General features: G+C 39.3%; 1 protein-coding gene across 1 annotated transcript in view; it reads right to left on the reverse strand.

The window, feature by feature from the left end:
* The window catches only part of LOC148854921 (HEAT repeat-containing protein), a 39,489-nt gene that overhangs the window by 2,360 nt on the left and 19,313 nt on the right, over positions 1 to 17,816 (reverse strand). The window contains 12 exon segments of the mRNA XM_088941240.1: positions 2 to 198; positions 321 to 438; positions 590 to 819; positions 912 to 1,064; positions 1,264 to 1,473; positions 1,570 to 1,644; positions 1,772 to 1,900; positions 1,996 to 2,070; positions 2,175 to 2,741; positions 2,835 to 3,005; positions 6,149 to 6,253; positions 15,265 to 15,443. Coding sequence (XP_088797366.1) covers positions 2 to 198; positions 321 to 438; positions 590 to 819; positions 912 to 1,064; positions 1,264 to 1,473; positions 1,570 to 1,644; positions 1,772 to 1,900; positions 1,996 to 2,070; positions 2,175 to 2,741; positions 2,835 to 3,005; positions 6,149 to 6,253; positions 15,265 to 15,443 — 2,209 coding nt within the window.

A 17,816-nucleotide genomic window follows, 5' to 3' on the forward strand; every position in this document is an offset into this window, starting at 1 on the left:
AAGCAAACAAATATAAGACCATATGATAAGTGCCAAAATCTCTACATACATTTAGAATGCTTTACCTCTGATTCTTGACTGGATAGCAGAGGGGAAATATGTCAAATCATAAGTATCCCCAACTGCGACTAAGAAAACAGGAAGCATTATGTGTGTTGAATACTGATCCCCGAAGTATTCTGATACAGCCAACAGGTACTGAATACAAATATGTAAGTCAGCAATAGCTGTATGAATGGATTTGTCTTCAACATAGACTTGAGAAAAATAATGAAATCAAGGGATGTCGACGAACGGACTCCAAAGATGGAGTTTCTTACCTTTGTGATTCTATTTCTTAAGTTGTCTTCCTTTTGAGGTAATAGGCAGGCAAGTTGAATCAAGCTATGGAAACAGTCAACATGCATCCAATCAAATGCTGGCCATTCCATGTGACCCCTAAACAAGACAGTTAAAATCACTCAAACGCACACAATGGAGTAGAAAGACCATCGAAACATCTACTGGAACGTATCTCAAGATAAAAAGGTTTTGTTCTACCAAGAACAGAAATATGAGAAATAGAAGAGTTCTGGGAAAGTTAGCACACCCTGCATACAACTCAAGCAAGGAGATGGAAAAGAATGCTCCTTGAGGATCAGAAGCAAGAGAACCATTAACAGAAGGAAATGGACATGACTCAATTGCTTTCTGGTGCACAAACGGAAGCAGATCTGTCAACATGCGGAGTAAGACATCAATATTCCATCTCTCTCGTTCACCTAATACACGTAAATGCGACTCCATGGAACCTTCAACCCCCGAAAGTGGTGGACACCGCTGAAAAATTAGAAAATCAGTATATCAGAAAGCAGGTATGGAATAATTTCCAGTCCCTAAGTAGCCAATCGTTTCGTTTAATTCAAGCATACCTGAGCAGAGCCCAAGATATGACAAAGTAGAAGTCGTAAAATATGATCCAATTTGTTTCCCCAGTTTATAACTGCAGGTACTAATTCTTTGAGCGAAGTCTCAACTACCACTCCAGAGGGGTCACAGACCAGCTGGAACATCAACTCCTCAACCTATTCAACAAACAAAAAGAAATTTTGGGTAAACTTTCTTGTTTTGGATGTTGTCACCATGTTATGATTAGGGAAAAAGCCTCTAAGCCATTCCCAGAATCATATGCTTTCAACCTTTCTAGAGCTTACATTGCAGTCAATTCTGTCAAGTCAGTTTTCTGCTCCATGATTGCCTCTGAGCATATGTAGTGAGGCTGACCTTGAAATATTTGTCCATATTTGGAAAGAGTGGAAGCAGCAATGCGAGGTTATGAGCAGCAGCTTCTCGGACAACAGTTGCAGAATCCTCAACCAGTTGTTGCACAATGGACAGAATTAGAGAATCACGAATCTCAGGTCGAACAAATTCTGCAAGCTCTCCACATGATTGAGCAACAAGCAGCCTACGCTCCTCATACATGTGATTAATCTACAGTCAAGAAATCCCATGTATTAAACCACAATGCTTAAAAGGATGATATCAGCTAATTAAGTGGTTCTCTGCAGAATAATGATTAAAGCTCACTTGTTCCCAACATTGTGGAAGCAATTCTGATTCAGTTCTCATCTCTCCCACATTCTTAGCTAAACTGACACATGCCTGAAATAAAATCAGGATAAGATTCTGTATCATATCTATATTGTAGAGATGTCTGAAGTTTGTAGTTTCATGGCCCAAAAAATAAAAAAATGCCAACCAATAATTAGAGCATTTCAGGTTAACTTACAGCCATTATAATCCTTCTTTGTTGTTCATCTGGTCGCTTAATTAAATTGAACAATAAATGTGTCAGGGAGTCCCTTGTGCTACCATCTGGATGGCGCTCAATCGCACACATCATTAGGGGAAGAAGCTCCTGCCATATATATAACACATGACCTTAGAATATTAACCTTTCATTGAAAAGCTATGGACATAGCAGTAAAAGAAATAAAGCATTCAGTATCAAACCTCACGATGGTTGATCAATACATAAGGAACAATTTTAGGCAAGGCATCAGAAAGGATTTGAATGGTTTCCAAACCCTGTCAAAGGAAAACATTTATTTTAGATATTGTAAGGCAACATTGACCATTTGTAACGTTTATAAATTTTTTGGAGGAAGATATCAATGCCATTAATAACTTGCCATCTTTACTGTAGTGGGTTCACTCATTTGATTCTCTGATTCAACAACTCTTGCAGCAACTTCTTGTGAGTGTGCAGTGTCATGCTTATAGATAGTCTTGTCATTTTCAACTGTACCATCACCATTTGAAGAGCTAAATGGCGGCTCTTTTAACATTTCAATAGGCTTAGCCACATTTCCTACAAGGGTCTCAGTTTTCTGGCGTTCACTATCTTCAACATTTGAGGTACTGGGTGCCAAGCCTGCAGGACAAGGCAATATAGTTTTATCTTCATGTATCTCAACAACCTTTTCTTCTGTCTGTGTATTCTCTTTTATGCAAACAACAGACTCAAGATTGCTTGAAACCGAGTTCTTTGCCTTCAAACTTTCTATTTCCATTTGCAAAGATTTTATTTCTGCCTTATAATTTTCCAAGGACTGAGATTGTGAAGAATCAATATCTGCAGTTACCCAACCTCTACCAGATCGAGACCCTTCTATGTGCATTTTCAATGATGTAATTTCAGCTCTACAGTCATTGAGTTCCTTCCTTTGAAGCTCTAGTGATTGTTTTAAACTATGTACCTGAAGAATAAGAAATTATCAAACAATTGTTTGCATAGAAATCAAAACTAAAATTATTCTGCAATTTAAAAAAGTGAAATGACCAAGAACTACCAATATCTCCCTCTCCTTCAGATCCTTATGGACAGCTTCTAAGGACTTTGTTAATGCCATTTTCTGACCTTCAGCCACATCCTTGTTTCTCAACAAGGATTCTTTTTCCTGATTCAGCCTCTCATTTGCTTTAAGTAGAGACTCATTTTCCCGAAGAAGGGAGATTTTCTCCTGCATGACAGGCACATTCATCATTTTTGCAGTCTATACAAACAGCATGCTACCTAAAGCTCCAAACTTAATAAAGGCAGGAAGTATGCTGAACATTGATAAACTATGAGGAATTGAACCCATCCAATTTTTTCATAGACCTTATATAAATATATGATCAAGAAGAAAGAAGTAGAACAACATAAAAATCAGGCTCCAACAATTCTGAAGTACCAAAAGTTTAATGAGTGTTATTTTACATAAATTTTGTTGGTGAAACAAGTTGCAAAGTTTATTATCCCTATTTATCTTTGTAAGACCCATAAAGAAATTCAGTCATTCATGCCCAGATCAAACAGGTCCAGCTTGATTATCAATTCACCTATAACAAAGTCCAAGGAAGGGGAATTACAAAAATTGGTAAAAATATCTCTTTTCCAGCATTGTTGCAAGCAACAAAATATATGATTTGATCACTGTCTCTTCTGGTTTAAGGAAACCAAATCCATCAATAATCTCTTTATGCAGATGAAACCGGTAAGGGGATATGGTCCTAGCTTTTATCTATCATGAACTTGGTTTCCACTTCCCTTTGCATATTTTTGGCTCCTCTTGCAAGTGCAACCAGACCTACTGGTACTTTTTGCTAAGAATAGCAAGATCATTTGGTAGATGATTGTCCACAGATCTTTGGGAGCATTTGGGGGAGAAAGAGAGCATTCTAGTCCAAGTCAACCCCCATCCACTAATTCCTGTAGAAAGTGCATTGCAATATGTTTCTATAATGGAATTGCATATATAACATACTTGCACATACTCATACATATAAAAAAAAATACTTTTAGAATACAATTTCAAATTTGATGACAAGATACATCACTACTGTCATAGAGGGTGTTTGCCAAATCTTTCTAAGTAGATCTTTTGACAGCCCAGCAGACCGAATGATGTACTGAGTTTTTGGGGTCTTGCCTTTAAAGATCAAGATTGTTTGGTAAGTATCTTGGTCTATCGGGCTGTTAGAAATGGACTGGGAGGCCTATTTGAAGCACAGAAAGACCAAAAGCTTCATTTGAAGCTTCCCGATTTTTGGCTATTTCAGTCTTTCCATGTGCTTTTCTTTCAGTCTTTCTGTCCTTTAATTGACAAACAAAAAAAGACCAAATTTTGGTCTTCCGAGCTTTGGAAAGCCCAAAAGACCCCACGGGGAGACTTGCCAAATGCCCTCATAAACATATTAAATATGTCAGGAACACATTGAAAGGTGAAAACACCAGCTGTATTTGACATTGCAATAATTTATTACCAATATGGCCAATGGTCATCATGAATATTAGCAACTTTCTGATAGAAACTTAACTTCTAATAGCCTAAATAATGCCTCAAAAGATATATGTAAAGTATCACTGAAGAAAATAAAAATTAAAAGCCGTTTATCTTATCATCTGCAATCTCTCACTCACTGGAAACAACAAGTAATTTAATAATTTTTGACAAGCAACCTGCAAATCCAACAGATGCTTAGAAATACAGCTCTTCTCAGCAAATGGTTGTGGAGATTCCCTCAAGAACCAAATGCTCTTTGGACTGAGATTATCAATAGCAAGTATCAGAAGCATGCCAACGGTTGGGATAGCAGTTTGTACTTGAACTGGGTCAAGGATTCCAACCCTTGGAAAGGTATAATCTCAACCTACCATTTTTTCATTTCTCATGTCAGGTACAAAGTGGGAAATGGGGATAAAATTAAATTCTAGACTGATGTTTGGTGGGGCAACTCTACCTTGGCCACTTCCTTTCCTCGCCTCTTCAGCCTTACCCTTAACCAAGAAGCTCACATATCCCATATTTTGTCCTCATCCCATTCTCAGTTCAACTGGACCTAAACCTTAGAAAACCTTTGAGAGACAATGAACTCAATGAAGTTACTAGTTTTATGCACACCCTCAAAGAAGCAAACCCATCACCAAATACCCCTGACATTCTAGCCTGGACCCTCCACCCATCTGGTAAGTTTTCAACCAAGTCTTGCTCCAGGGCTCTAACCGAGGAAGAAAAGATAACAGATCAGTTCCCCTTCAAGAGAATTTGGTGCCCCCATTTTCCTTCCAGAGTTTGCTTTTTTTGTGTGGAAAGCTACTCCAAAGAGGATCAATACTTATGACCTTCATCCAAAAAGAACCATGGAAGATTTTATTTATCCCCACACATTTGTTGCTTCTTCTTAAAAGATGGAGAATCAGCCAATCACATACTGCTACATTGTGAGGAAACCGTGAAATTTTAGAGTTTCTTCCACACTCTATTCAAATACAGTTGGATCTTCCCAGAACATATGATAAATTGTCTCAGACAATGGACAGGAAGAGGTTTAAGCAAAAGAGGGAAGACATTGTGGCATTTAGTAGCTCATGCTATCCTTTGGAGTATTTTGGAAGAGAGAAATGATTGTATTTTCAACAACAAAATAAGAAACCACTAGGAGATCATGTCTATCCTTTCTTATAGATTCTTCCTTTGGACCTCCAATTCAGAGTATTTCAAAGGAGTCTCCATCTCTGATCTTCAAAGGAATGCTGTAAACTTCCTATTCTCTAAACACATGTCTTTCACCCCACCCCCCCAAATCAATAGATCTGTAGAGGAAGGGGAGAAAATCCTGTATTTTGATGGAAGTGTCATCGGAAATCCTGGTATAGCAGGAATTGGTGGAATTTTTAGAAGAGATGATACAATCAATTGGACTTTCAGTGGACTGATTGGGATAGCCTCCTCTATAAAGGCTGATGTCATGACAGCCTTAACTAGAATCAAGAATGCAAGAGATTTGGGGTACTTGAAAATATTCATAAAAGGAGATTTTGCATATACTATCAAGTGGTTAGCTGATCGTGACGGTGATCCCTGGGCTTTAGATCATTTCTTGGCTGAAGCTAGAGACATCCTCTCTAACTTGAATGCACGGTTAGGTTTAGGTCCCTAGGGAGCTAAGCTTTGTTGTTGATGGTCTTGCAAAGGCTGGCACTCACAGGGATTTCTTGTTTAGTGATAGTTCTCTCCCTATATAACTGAGTTAGTAGTTTTCTGTGTACATCTACTCATGTACCTCCTTTTGAATAAAGTTACCATCTTTGTCAAAAAAAAAAAAAAAAGCTTAGAAATACCTCAGCAGCCTCTGCAGTGGATGAAAGGTACTGATAATAATAATGGCGTAAAGCATCCGGTACACAAGCAGGTGTATTCCAAACATCAAGGTCTTGGTCTGTAACCTGCAGTATGGTCAACAAGGTATTAATATTGTAATGTTTCAAGATAAAAAGGGAAAACTGATATTTATCAAAAAAACAAGGAAAAACTGATCAACAGAAACATTCAATAAAGATGAATGCAATTGAAAAATACAAAAAGAAAACATCTATTTCTACATAATGAGACTTTTTCCCCTATTATTGTCTTTAATGAGCTACATATATCACATTTGATAAACTGTAACACAACAGTATTGTTAGAGTTAGCCGAATAAGGGTAGATTAGTCATCTCACCTTGGTTAAGTTATGAGCTTATGTGGCAGTCTTATTAGAGGTTCTCTGTCCCATACTTAAGTAGGGGCAGTTTAGTCCTTGTACATTTAATTAGAAGCCTAATCACTATTAAGAGGTCGACTGATAGGGTTTAGCTATCAAGTTCGACAGTTCTTTCATCTTCTTCTTCTTCTCTTCTCTTTCTTCTTCTCCTTATTGGTTCGGACTACTGTAGCTACAGTAGCTACAGTAAAAACATGATATCAGAGCGTGACAACTTCAGTTCGTGACCTGTTTCAGTTCGTGACAACTTCAGTTCGTGCTTCAGTTCTCTCCTTTTCTTCTCTGGGCTGTCAATGGAGAAAAGTGATTTGTCCCAGGCCTGAAACACCACAGCTCTTTTTTTTTCTGGTGCACAGAACCTTCTTTCCTAAGAAAACAACTTCAGCAGTGAATGGTTGACTGAAGCTCTCAAACAAAGGTTGGTTATCTCTCCTCTGTGTGCTGTTGGTATTTCTGGGTTGAAAATCTTCAAGAACTTGAGAAGACTGATCAGAACCTAGAAAACTAAGTTGGTTGTTGCCCTGGTTCTTGGAAAAATTCCAAGAACAGGCTGTGTTTACAGTGACCAAATGGTGCAAGGGCTGCTACTGTAGGTGGCCGAATGGTGCAAGGTGTAATGCAATGGTACGAGTTGAGTTTTTGTTGGTCTTGTGGTGCCCTCTTAAAAGCGTTAAAGCAGGTCTGTATTGTGTGTGACAGCTATGGCTGTGTGGTGGTGCTTGTAATGCACAAACTCTTGACAGCAGTAGTGGTATGACAGCTAGTTGAGTTTTTGTTGAGTAGTTGTAAATGAGCTTGCATGTGGTTAGTAAGTGCTGAGTTAATGTCGGTGTAGTCTGTGTTTTTTTTTGTGAAATCAGTAGTGGTGTGGATAAGAACAAAGGCGTGTGTATCTATCATTGTGTTTAGGGACTGTTGTAGGTTCTAGAACATCAAACTCTTGACAGCAGCACTTAGTTGGTGATTGGGAATTCAAATTAGAGGCAGCATTGAAAGAGTATCATGGCAGCAATGGGAGATGGCTGTAGTGATCAGAAACCTAGTGTGGTGGTTTCCTCTGACTATCTAGGTGTACAGATGACCTCAATTAAACTGAATGGTGAAAACTATGTTCCATGGGCCAAGTCGGTGGAAGTTTTTCTCAAGACAAAGAGAAAAGTGAAGCATGTGAAAGAAGATAAACCACCGGCTGACTCTCCAGGGTTTGATGATTGGGAACAGGAGGATGCTCAAATCATGACATGGCTATGGAACAGTATGGAATCCAAAATAAGTTCCAACTTCATGTTCTTAGATACAGCTAAGGACATATGGGAACATGCCAAGAAGCTGTATTCTGGGCAAGATAATACTATAAGGGTATATCAGCTCTATCAGGAGTATTTTGGTCTGCAACAAGGAAATAAAACCCTAGAAGAGTACTATGCCAGTATGAAAAACCTCATAAATGAACTCAATGTCTATCATCCTCTCACTCCAGACGTTAAGGTTCAGCAACAACAGAGGGAACAACTAGATGTCACAAGGTTCTTAGAGGGGTTCAAATCAGAGTATGAACCAGTTAGAGCCCAAATATTGGGGGGCTCTACCCTTCCTACACTTGAGGAAGTGTTTGCTCGGCTTCACAGGATTTCTTTGGGACAGATAGAGAATCCCACATAGTCTGATAGATCAGCTTTTGTAACAGCCAGAGGAGGTGGACGTGGTACGAAAGAGGGAGGACATGCCTCCCGAGGAGGTCGTGGTGGTTCCATATTTGGCCATGGTGGTGGTCGTGACTCAGGGGGAGGTTGTGGCAAAGAAAAAGGCAGCTCTACAAGGAAGTGTACCCACTGTGGTAGGGAAGGACATTCCGTAAATTTCTGTTATGATCTTCATGGCCGCCCTCCCTCTAAATGGGCCAATCATGCTATTGCTGGTGGGGTTGATGTCAGTGATAATCAACATGCAGACCTAACTCCTTCCACATCTACATCTGTTTCCAGAAGGGAGATGGTGAGTGTACCGCGTGATGAGTATGAGCGGTTCCTTCAGTCCACTCACAACACACTACTGCTACTCTTGCCCACTCAGGTATAGCTTGCCTGTCATCTAAAACCCCTCCTTGGATTATTGACTCTGGAGCCTCTAATCACATGACCGGGACTCCAGGCGTGTTCTCTCTCTGAAACTTCCACATCTCAAACTGTTACCCTTGCCAATGGTTCTTCCTCTCCCATCTGTGGTGTTGGCAATGTTGACATGGCTTCTCTTTCTTTATCATCTGTTCTATATGTCCCTAAGTTTCCATTCAATCTTATGTCTGTTAGTAAATTAACCAAGACTCTTAACTGCTCTGTTACTTTTTTCCCTTCCTCTTGTGTTTTTCAGGATCTCAGGACAGGGAAGAAGATTGGTGGGGGGCATGAAGCTGGTGGATTGTATTACCTTGACGGTGGTGGATCGTCAGTTGCACTTCAGACTTCACTCACTCCTCTACAGTGGCATTGTCGACTGGGACATCCTTCTCTCAAGACACTCAAGATACTAGCTCCGTCTTTGAGTCATTTGTCAGTGTTACAGTGTGAGTCGTGTCAGTTTGGGAAACATCGTCGTGTTTCCTTCGGTCCTAGAGTTGAAAGTCGTATGTTGAGTCCTTTTGTTTTGGTTCATTCAGATGTTTGGGGCCCGATCAAAATAGTCTTATAATGGTTACAAGTATTTTGTCACTTTTATTGATGATTCTTCAAGAATGACATGGATTTATTTAATGAAAGAAATGAGTGAATTATTTTCCATTTTTCAAAAATTCCATGCTGAAATACGTACACAATTTGTGTTCCAATCAAAGTTCTTCGTTCAGATAATGGTCGTGAATATTTTCTAACTTCCTTTCAACAGTATTTAGAACAGCATGGCATCATTCATCAAACTTCTTGTGCATCCACTCCTCAACAAAATGGGGTGGCTGAACGGAAGAACCGTCATCTCCTTGAAACAGCTCGGTCTATTCTTCATCATATGAGTGTTCCTAAACAGTTTTGGAGTGATGTTGTACTTACTGTGTGTTTCCTCATTAATCGGATGCCCTCCTTTATTCTTCATGGTCGGTCTCCCTTCTCTATCTTGTTTCCCACCTTGTCTCCCTTTCCATTAACACCTCGTATCTTTGGTTGTGTGTGCTTTGTTCACAATCTGAGTCCTGGAATAGACAAGTTGGATGCACGCTCCATTAAGTGTCTTTCTTGGCTACTCTCGGACTCAAAAATGGTACAAGTGTTACAATCCCATTACTCGGAAGTGCTATGTCTGTCTTGATGTCACCTTTTTTGAGTTTGTTCCCTTCTTCTCAGGAACTGAAGCATCTTCGTCTCCACCTTTACTTCCTCTTCCTCTTCCGGTCAGTGATCCCGTTCCGGGTGTTCTTGTTGGAGTTGACTCATCATCTCATCCAGTGCAGATCCCTACTGAACGACCACCAATTCGGCAAGTGTATACACGTCGAACGACACCGGCCCCTCCTCCAGCTTCTACCTTGTCTGCGGATCCTGTCGTTGCTCCTGTTGCTGAACCTTCAGGACTTGACCTACCCATTGCCTTACGGAAAGGTAAACGTAGTTCTACTCTCCATCCCATTTCCAATTTTGTTTCAGTATCTCGCCTTTCCGCCTCACATCGCCAGTTTGTTTCACTATTGTCATCTATTTCCATACCTAACAATGTCCAAGAGGCTCTTAGTTCACCTGGGTGGAGGCAGGCAATGGAGGAGGAACTCTCTGCTCTTCAACATACTCACACGTGGGAGCTCACTACTCTTCCCCCTGGTAAGCATGTTGTGGGTTGTAAATGGATGTATACTGTTAAATACTTGCCAGATGGTAGTGTGGAGTGTCTGAAAGCCAGACTTGTTGCTAAAGGGTATTCACAGTTGTATGGAATGGAATATATGGAGACCTTCTCTCCGGTGGCTAAGATTAGCTCTGTCCGTGTGTTAATTTCCCTGGCAGTTATGTATGATTGGCCCTTATTTCAACTTGACATAAAAAATGCCTTCCTTCATGGTGACCTTATAGAGGAGGTATATATGGAGCAACCACCTGGGTTTGTTGCTCAGGGGGAGGCTGGTAAGGTGTGCAGACTGAAAAAGGCAATTTATGGGTTGAAACAATCGCCTCGTGCTTGGTTCGGGAAGTTTAGTGAAGTGGTGAAGAATTTTGGAATGAAACAATGCCAGATTGATCACTCAGTGTTCAGCTATGACTTAGAAGCTGGAAAGATTTTATTAGTGGTCTATGTGGATGATATTGTCATAACTGGCAGTGACAAATTGGGGATCGACAAACTCAAGGTCTTTCTGTAAAATCATTTTCAAACAAAAGACCTTGGGACATTGAAGTATTTCTTGGGTATAGAAGTTGCTAGATCAAGACAAGGTGTAAACCTGTGCCAAAGAAAATATGTTCTCGATCTATTGGACGAAACAGGACTGTTAGGAGCAAAACCAACTGAGACTCCTATGGAACCAAATGTTAAGTTGAGCGGTGATACAGGGGAAATATTTGATGATCCTGGAAGGTATAGACAACTAGTGGGGAAGCTGAACTATTTGACTATCACAAGACCAAACATCTCCTTTGCAGTCAGTGTGGTGAGCCAATTTATGCAGAACCCTCGTATATCTCACTGGGATGCAGTTCTTAGAATTGTAAGATATTTGAAGGGAGCTCCAGGTCGTGGGCTATTGTATAAACCAGGAGGAAAACTTGAAGTAGTTGGGTACACGGATGCAGATTGGGCAGGCTCTGTGTCTGATAGAAGATCTACTACAGGTTACTGCACATTTCTTGGAGGAAATCTTGTGACGTGGAAGAGTAAAAAGCAGACGGTTGTGGCTAGAAGCAGTACTGAAGCCGAGTACAAAGCCATGGCACACACTACATGTGAATTAGTGTGGTTGAGGAATCTCCTACAAGAAATCAGGTTCCACATGGATAAACCTATGAAGTTGTACTGTGACAATCAAGCTGCGCTCCATATCTCATCCAACCCTATTTTTCATGAGAACAAAGCACATAGAGATTGATTGCCACTTTGTGAGGGAGAAGGTTCTTACTAGAGAGATAAGCACAGAACATGTAAGCTCAGGTGATCAGTGGGCAGATTTGTTTACAAAAGCCTTAAGCTCAGGGAGAGTGAACTATATATGTAACAAGCTGGGATTATATGATATATATTCTCCAGCTTGAAGGGGAGTGTTAGAGTTAGCCGAATAAGGGTAGATTAGTCATCTCACCTTGGTTAAGTTATGAGCTTATGTGGCAATCTTATTAGAGGTTCTCTGTCCCATACTTAAGTAGGGGCAGTTTAGTCCTTGTACATTTAATTAGAAGCCTAATCACTATTAAGAGGTCGACTGATAGGGTTTAGCTATCAAGTTCGACAGTTCTTTCATCTTCTTCTTCTTCTCTTCTCTTTCTTCTTCTCCTTACTAGTTCGGACTACTGTAGCTACAGTAGCTGCAGTAGCTACAGTAAAACAAGTATCATCAAACAGTACTCATCACCACATTGGTTACTGTAGTTGATACAAAATCTACCTATCATTTGATTTGATGCAAATTGGTTCAATACTGGTAAAACAAGAAATATTAAATGGAAAGAAAAACTGATTTATTTCCAATCCATCATTTTCTCCCAGTTTCCTAGCTTTGCTGATTAATGGTTTTTCACTCACTTCCCTTAAGTCTTCTAACAATTAAACAGACCTTACCTGGGGATTTCTTAAGTTACATGCCAGGCCTCCTCAACCAGGACATTGTCAGGATTTCCACTAACTGGTATAGAAAAGATATTAATATCCCCAAGTAGTTTAGTATTAAAAATATCAAAAATGTTCTAATTTGTTTAGGAATGGTGATAATTTTATGAGAAAGAAGGGAGAGAGAGAGAGAGAGAGAGAGGGCTTCTGAGGGAAAGATTTCCTCAGAGACGCTTTTAATTGATTAATTTGATCTTTCTACATCTTCAACAAGGGGTTATTGCTTGATACAAAGATAAGAAATAGAAAAACCTCAGCCTGACATGCCTTAAAACACAAGTTCATGTCTGAGTGTGGTCACTTGGTTTCAAAATGCTGGAGGTTAGTTCCATATCCAGTCCAACCAACCCAACACCCCAGATAGATGGAACCAGCATTGGTAATGGCATTTTATATCTTTCAACATACAAAATCATCCTTTACTTTTTAATTCCTTCAATCACATCTTTCCTCATGGCCCACTGCCATTAAATATCCTTCTTCCTTTGATTTAGCATCTTTCCTCCTTCAATTGAAACATCTACTTTGTCCACAAAACCTCCAACAGTAATTAATTTTTATGGGATGAACTCGCCAAGAAAAAAAACAGTGTCCTGAAACATTTTGATGTTTAGAAAAGGACTTTCCATATCTCCATAAATGGTTTAGTGTAAATAACCTTGTCACACGAATTTTTTGCATCAGTTATCAACATCATCCACATCAACCAAGTCGTAGCCCAACTATATGGGGCTAAGTACATTAATCCTGCTTCACCATTCCATTCTGTTTAATGCCATATCCAATGTTAAATTATTGGTGCTTAAAGCATTTCTTACTACATATAAATGTCCTCTTTGGTCTACCCTTAGCCCTTCTATCCCCTTCAACTTGCAACAAATCACTTCTTTAGGGGTGCTGTTGATGGTCTTCTATGCATATGGCCAAACCATCTAAGCCTATTTTTTCTCATTTTTTCATCAGTAATTATAAAATTTATTTATGTTCAAATAAATACAAGAATGATGTACACAAATCTGCTTATGCACCTAACAACGGGCCAGAATCAGCTACCCATCCGTGGTTACTAGTTTCAGACTTGTTAAATGATTTCTTCCACACAACAATAGAAAAGGTATGTGCATAACTGCATACTAAACAAATAATAAATTCTTCCTTTATTTTTTGGTTCTTGGTTTCAATCCAAGACGTATATGTAATGATATTTGTTTTATGAAACAAAAGAATCTTGGCAAACAATCCAAGATATGGTTGGGAGAGGTGGACAGTCAAACAAAGTGTCCTTTCAATCACAACATCTATTATCAGTTGATTTAACAATAAGGGAATAAGTATGGAATCAAGGTCCCTCCATTACCAGAAGCAATAAGAAATAGCAACCAGTTAGGACAGTAACCTGAATTTGAGACAATTTTCTTCAGCTAACCACTAGAAAGGAATAGTTCACTTCCCCCCTGTTCTCCCCATTTTTGAGATTTTTTTTTCCGGAAATGGTAATCATATCAAATTATAGACTGACATTTGGTGGGGCTCCCAGCCTCTTTGCATAATCTATCCTAGTCTTCTTTGTCTCGCCTTCAATGAGGGTATCCCTATCTCTTCAGTTTTACCTAGAGCAAATTAGGAATCAGGGTCTAACAGTGAATTTCAACTTCTGTAGAGCTCTTATTGATAAAGATTGTTTAGAGGCCTCCTCCCTTCTTTTTTCCCTCAATGGAGTTTTACTCGCTCCCTCTATCACTGATAAATGCATCTGGTCCCTTACTCCCCCAAGGTAGCTTCACTACTAAATCATCTTTTCATCATCTTAATGCTGACACCTTGACCTATTTCCATTTAGACAATTTTGACTTTCTTCAGTGCCCTTAAGGCTATGTTTGGTTTGAAGGAAAAGGAAGGGAATGGTAGGGAAACATATACAAAATTTGTAAAGGTTTCCTTACCTTTCCCTACTTTTTCCTTCAAACCAAACATAGCTTAAGTGTCTCCTTCATTTGGGAGCAGATTGAGGACATCCATACAAGGGGTTAACTTTCAAAGGGAAAAACTAGACCAGATATATGTTTCGCCCATGTTTCCATCAATGTTTTAAAATGCAGAGGCATAACACCAGGTGTTCCATTACCTAGAGGCATGAGGTGTAATTATAGAATGTAGGAGGCGTAAGTCTTCTAAAGAGGAAGGGAATGAGAAGGAAGAAGAAGAGGAAGGGGGATCTAATCTTTTTTTCGTTTTTATGAAAGAAGAGATGTCTTGTATTAAGAAGAATGAAGATGCATAACACTAGCCGAAAGAGGGTGGGGGGTTAATTCTTAAGGCTGATGGAAGTGCGTTCAGGACTTTTAGTCTCACTTTCTTTATGAGATCTCGGATATTGCAGCCTCTTTGTTTTTCTCTTTCAAATGGACTCCTAGAGATTTAAGCTCAAGGTGTGATGATTTAGGTAAATCTAGGATGGACAGAGCTTTTTTGTATAGTGGTAATTCCCTTCCAATGTAAAATCAGGGTTTTTTTGGTCTTTTTGCCTCTAGTTTGTACATTCATTCATGTACATCCCCTCCCCACTTTTTTTCTTTGAATTACCTTACTCATAAAAAATAAGTATTATTGATCTTAAAAACTAAAGGGTAACAAGTTATATAGAACCCCGAGGGAGGTTTGTACAATTGTTCAGGACCTGGGGAAGGATCAGTATAATTAACACCACATAAAAATGTAATACAAATAAGTCCATATATCTGAATTTTTGGAGGTCATCATTCACAAATACTTGGAACAATTCCTGTCAATGTCAAGAGCATTAATCCCTTCTTAAGTACTATAATCACAAACTTCCCAACTCCCAAAGGAGGAAAAAGATGAAAATAAGAGAGAGAGAGAGAGAGAGAGAATAGTGAACCTCTTCATAGAATGTCATTGCAGTAAGTCGATATCCTGCTAAAAGCAGATATTCCTTTACAGCACAGTTAAGATCTCTACGTTCACTATCTTTCAATGGGCCCAAATCAGAAAAGGAAGTGCTCCGCTTCCCCTGTTCAAAAGTTATTCTAGGAAGTACAGAGTCATCTACATTGGAGCCTGCACAAAACACCCAGAACAGGAAGAAAGTTAAAAACCTATAACAGCAGGCCTTGTTGCTAGAAGCAAAGTGTTCTCTTTCTCGGCTAGCAAGAAGCAGAGTGTTCTTCTAATTGATTTATGGCATTGAACATTAAAGTATAAAATTACACCGAGAACAAATCATTAGTTGCAGTCACCCTATTGGTTTGTAAAGCACAACATTTTTTTTCATGTTTGCTTAGCCTATAACTGAGCATAGATTTTCTCAAGTAAATTAACTTCTTCCAAGTGAAGTGAAAGGTGTCTTCCCTCAATTAGTTAAAAGAGTGTTCTTGTTTTATATTGGATTGAATGCAACCATTTTTAAAACAGAAAAAAATGGTTCTGAACCCTATCAAGGAAGATCTTGACTGCAAGATATTTTTCACAATGAAAAATGTCAATAAATTTTGTTGTTAAGGATGTTATTGTTTTCAATAACAAAAAATAATAATAATATAGAATACCTACAAAACATCTCTCTCGCACATATATATTTACATATACAAGCAGCAGGTTTCCTAGTTGGTTTGTTTATTAGAGAGGTTACTTTTGAAAGAAGAGGTGAAATGGAGGCAGAAATCAAGGGCATTATGGCTAAAAGAGGGAGACAATACAACTTTCTTCCACACATTTGCAAGTGGGAGAAGAAGAAACCTGATTACAAGGGTACAAATAGGGGAGGAAGTGGCTGAGAATTGGGAAAATATTCAAAGGTTAGTAGTGGACTTTTACAGGAAGCTCTATTCAGGGAGGAAATGGTGCTGGATCTCTTTGGAAGATGTTAAAACAAAAAAAAAAAAAAAATGAGTGAGAGAGCGGATGGTTGACTAGAGAGGGAGATTGAAGTCGAAGAAGTTGAAGAGGCTTTGAAGAGGATAAATGGAGACAAAGCTCCAGGGCCTGATGGGTTTAACTTTAAATTTATAAAGCATTGTTGGCATTTCTTGGAGGATGGTTTTATGTAGATGATCAAGGAATCTGTGAAAATAAAATGATAAAAAGGAGAGCGAATGCAACTTTTATTTCACTAATACAAAAGATGGGGGTTGTGAACATAAAGGATTTTAGGCCAATAAGCTTGATATGCAGTCCCTATAATCTCTTAGCCAAATAGGCTAAGGAAAGTGCTTCATGTAGTGGATGAAACTCAAATGGCCTTTGTGAAGGGAAGACAAATTCTGGATGGGGTGATGGTGGCAAGTGAATGTATATACTCAAGATTGAGAAGAGGGAGGCCAGGATTGGTGTGTAAATTAGACATAGAGAAAGCATTTGATCATGTGGAGTGGGGATTCTGGAAGAAGTCCATAGGCTGATGGGATTTTTAGAAAAATGGAGGGGCTGGATGTATGGTGTATCTCATATGTTTCCTTTCCAGTGATCCTTAATGGGGTTTCTTCAGAGTTCTTTCAAGCTTCAAGGGGGCTGAGACAAGGGGACCCTTTGTCTCCCTTATTGTTTGTCTACGTTATGGAAGCTATAAATCTCTTGTTAAAGAGGGAGTTCAGCAAGGCTGGTTAGAGGGATTTAGTATAGGGTCAAAGGGGCTATGCATTTCACATTTACAATTTGCAGATGATACCCTCATCTTTTCAGATGCATAGGTGGATAAGTGTTGAATTTAAGAGTAGTACTATCCAATTTTTAGTTGATAACAGGTATGAAAGTGAATTTAGAGAAGAGTGTTCTGATTATAGCTGGAGAGATTAGCCAGGAAGAGATGCCAATGTTTGTGGCAGGTTTAGAGTGCCAAATAGGGGAGCTTCCCTTTTCCTATTTAGGCCTCCCAGTTGGGGCCAAATATGGTTCAGCAAGCACGTGGAGGCCACTCATAGAGAGGGTGGAAATGAGGTTGGAAAAATGGAAAGCAAGATATCTCTCACTTGGGGACAGAATTGCCCTCATCAGAAGTGTGTTGTCGAGTCTACCTACCTACTACCTCTCACTGCTGAAAATACCAACTGCTGTAGTCAATAAGATAGAAAAGATCCAAAGGGATTTCCTTTGGAGAGGAGCAAAGGGACCTAGAAAGCTTCATTTAGTAAAGTGGGAAAAGGTGTGTGTAGAGAAGATGGGCCGAATGGCCCATAGACTGTCATTTCATGTTATGTTATGTTTCTCTCTCTGTTGTGGGCCTGGGCCTTATTCTGGGCCCATACTCTGTAATATTCTGTTTTTTTTGTATTTTCCTGCTCACTCAAGGGCCTCTCTATAATTTGTCAAAGATTAACTTATTAATAAGATGTTTAGAGTATTAGAGAGGGGTTATGTTCGAACCTCTTACTCTCTAACACTCATTGCCGCCAGCTCTCTCTTCTCTTCCTCTCTTGTTTGTTCATTTTCTGGTTT

This window comes from Nelumbo lutea, chromosome 4 (genome assembly GCF_056320005.1).
Source record: "Nelumbo lutea isolate HS-2025 chromosome 4, American lotus-T2T, whole genome shotgun sequence".
NCBI classification, from domain to species: domain Eukaryota; kingdom Viridiplantae; phylum Streptophyta; class Magnoliopsida; order Proteales; family Nelumbonaceae; genus Nelumbo; species Nelumbo lutea.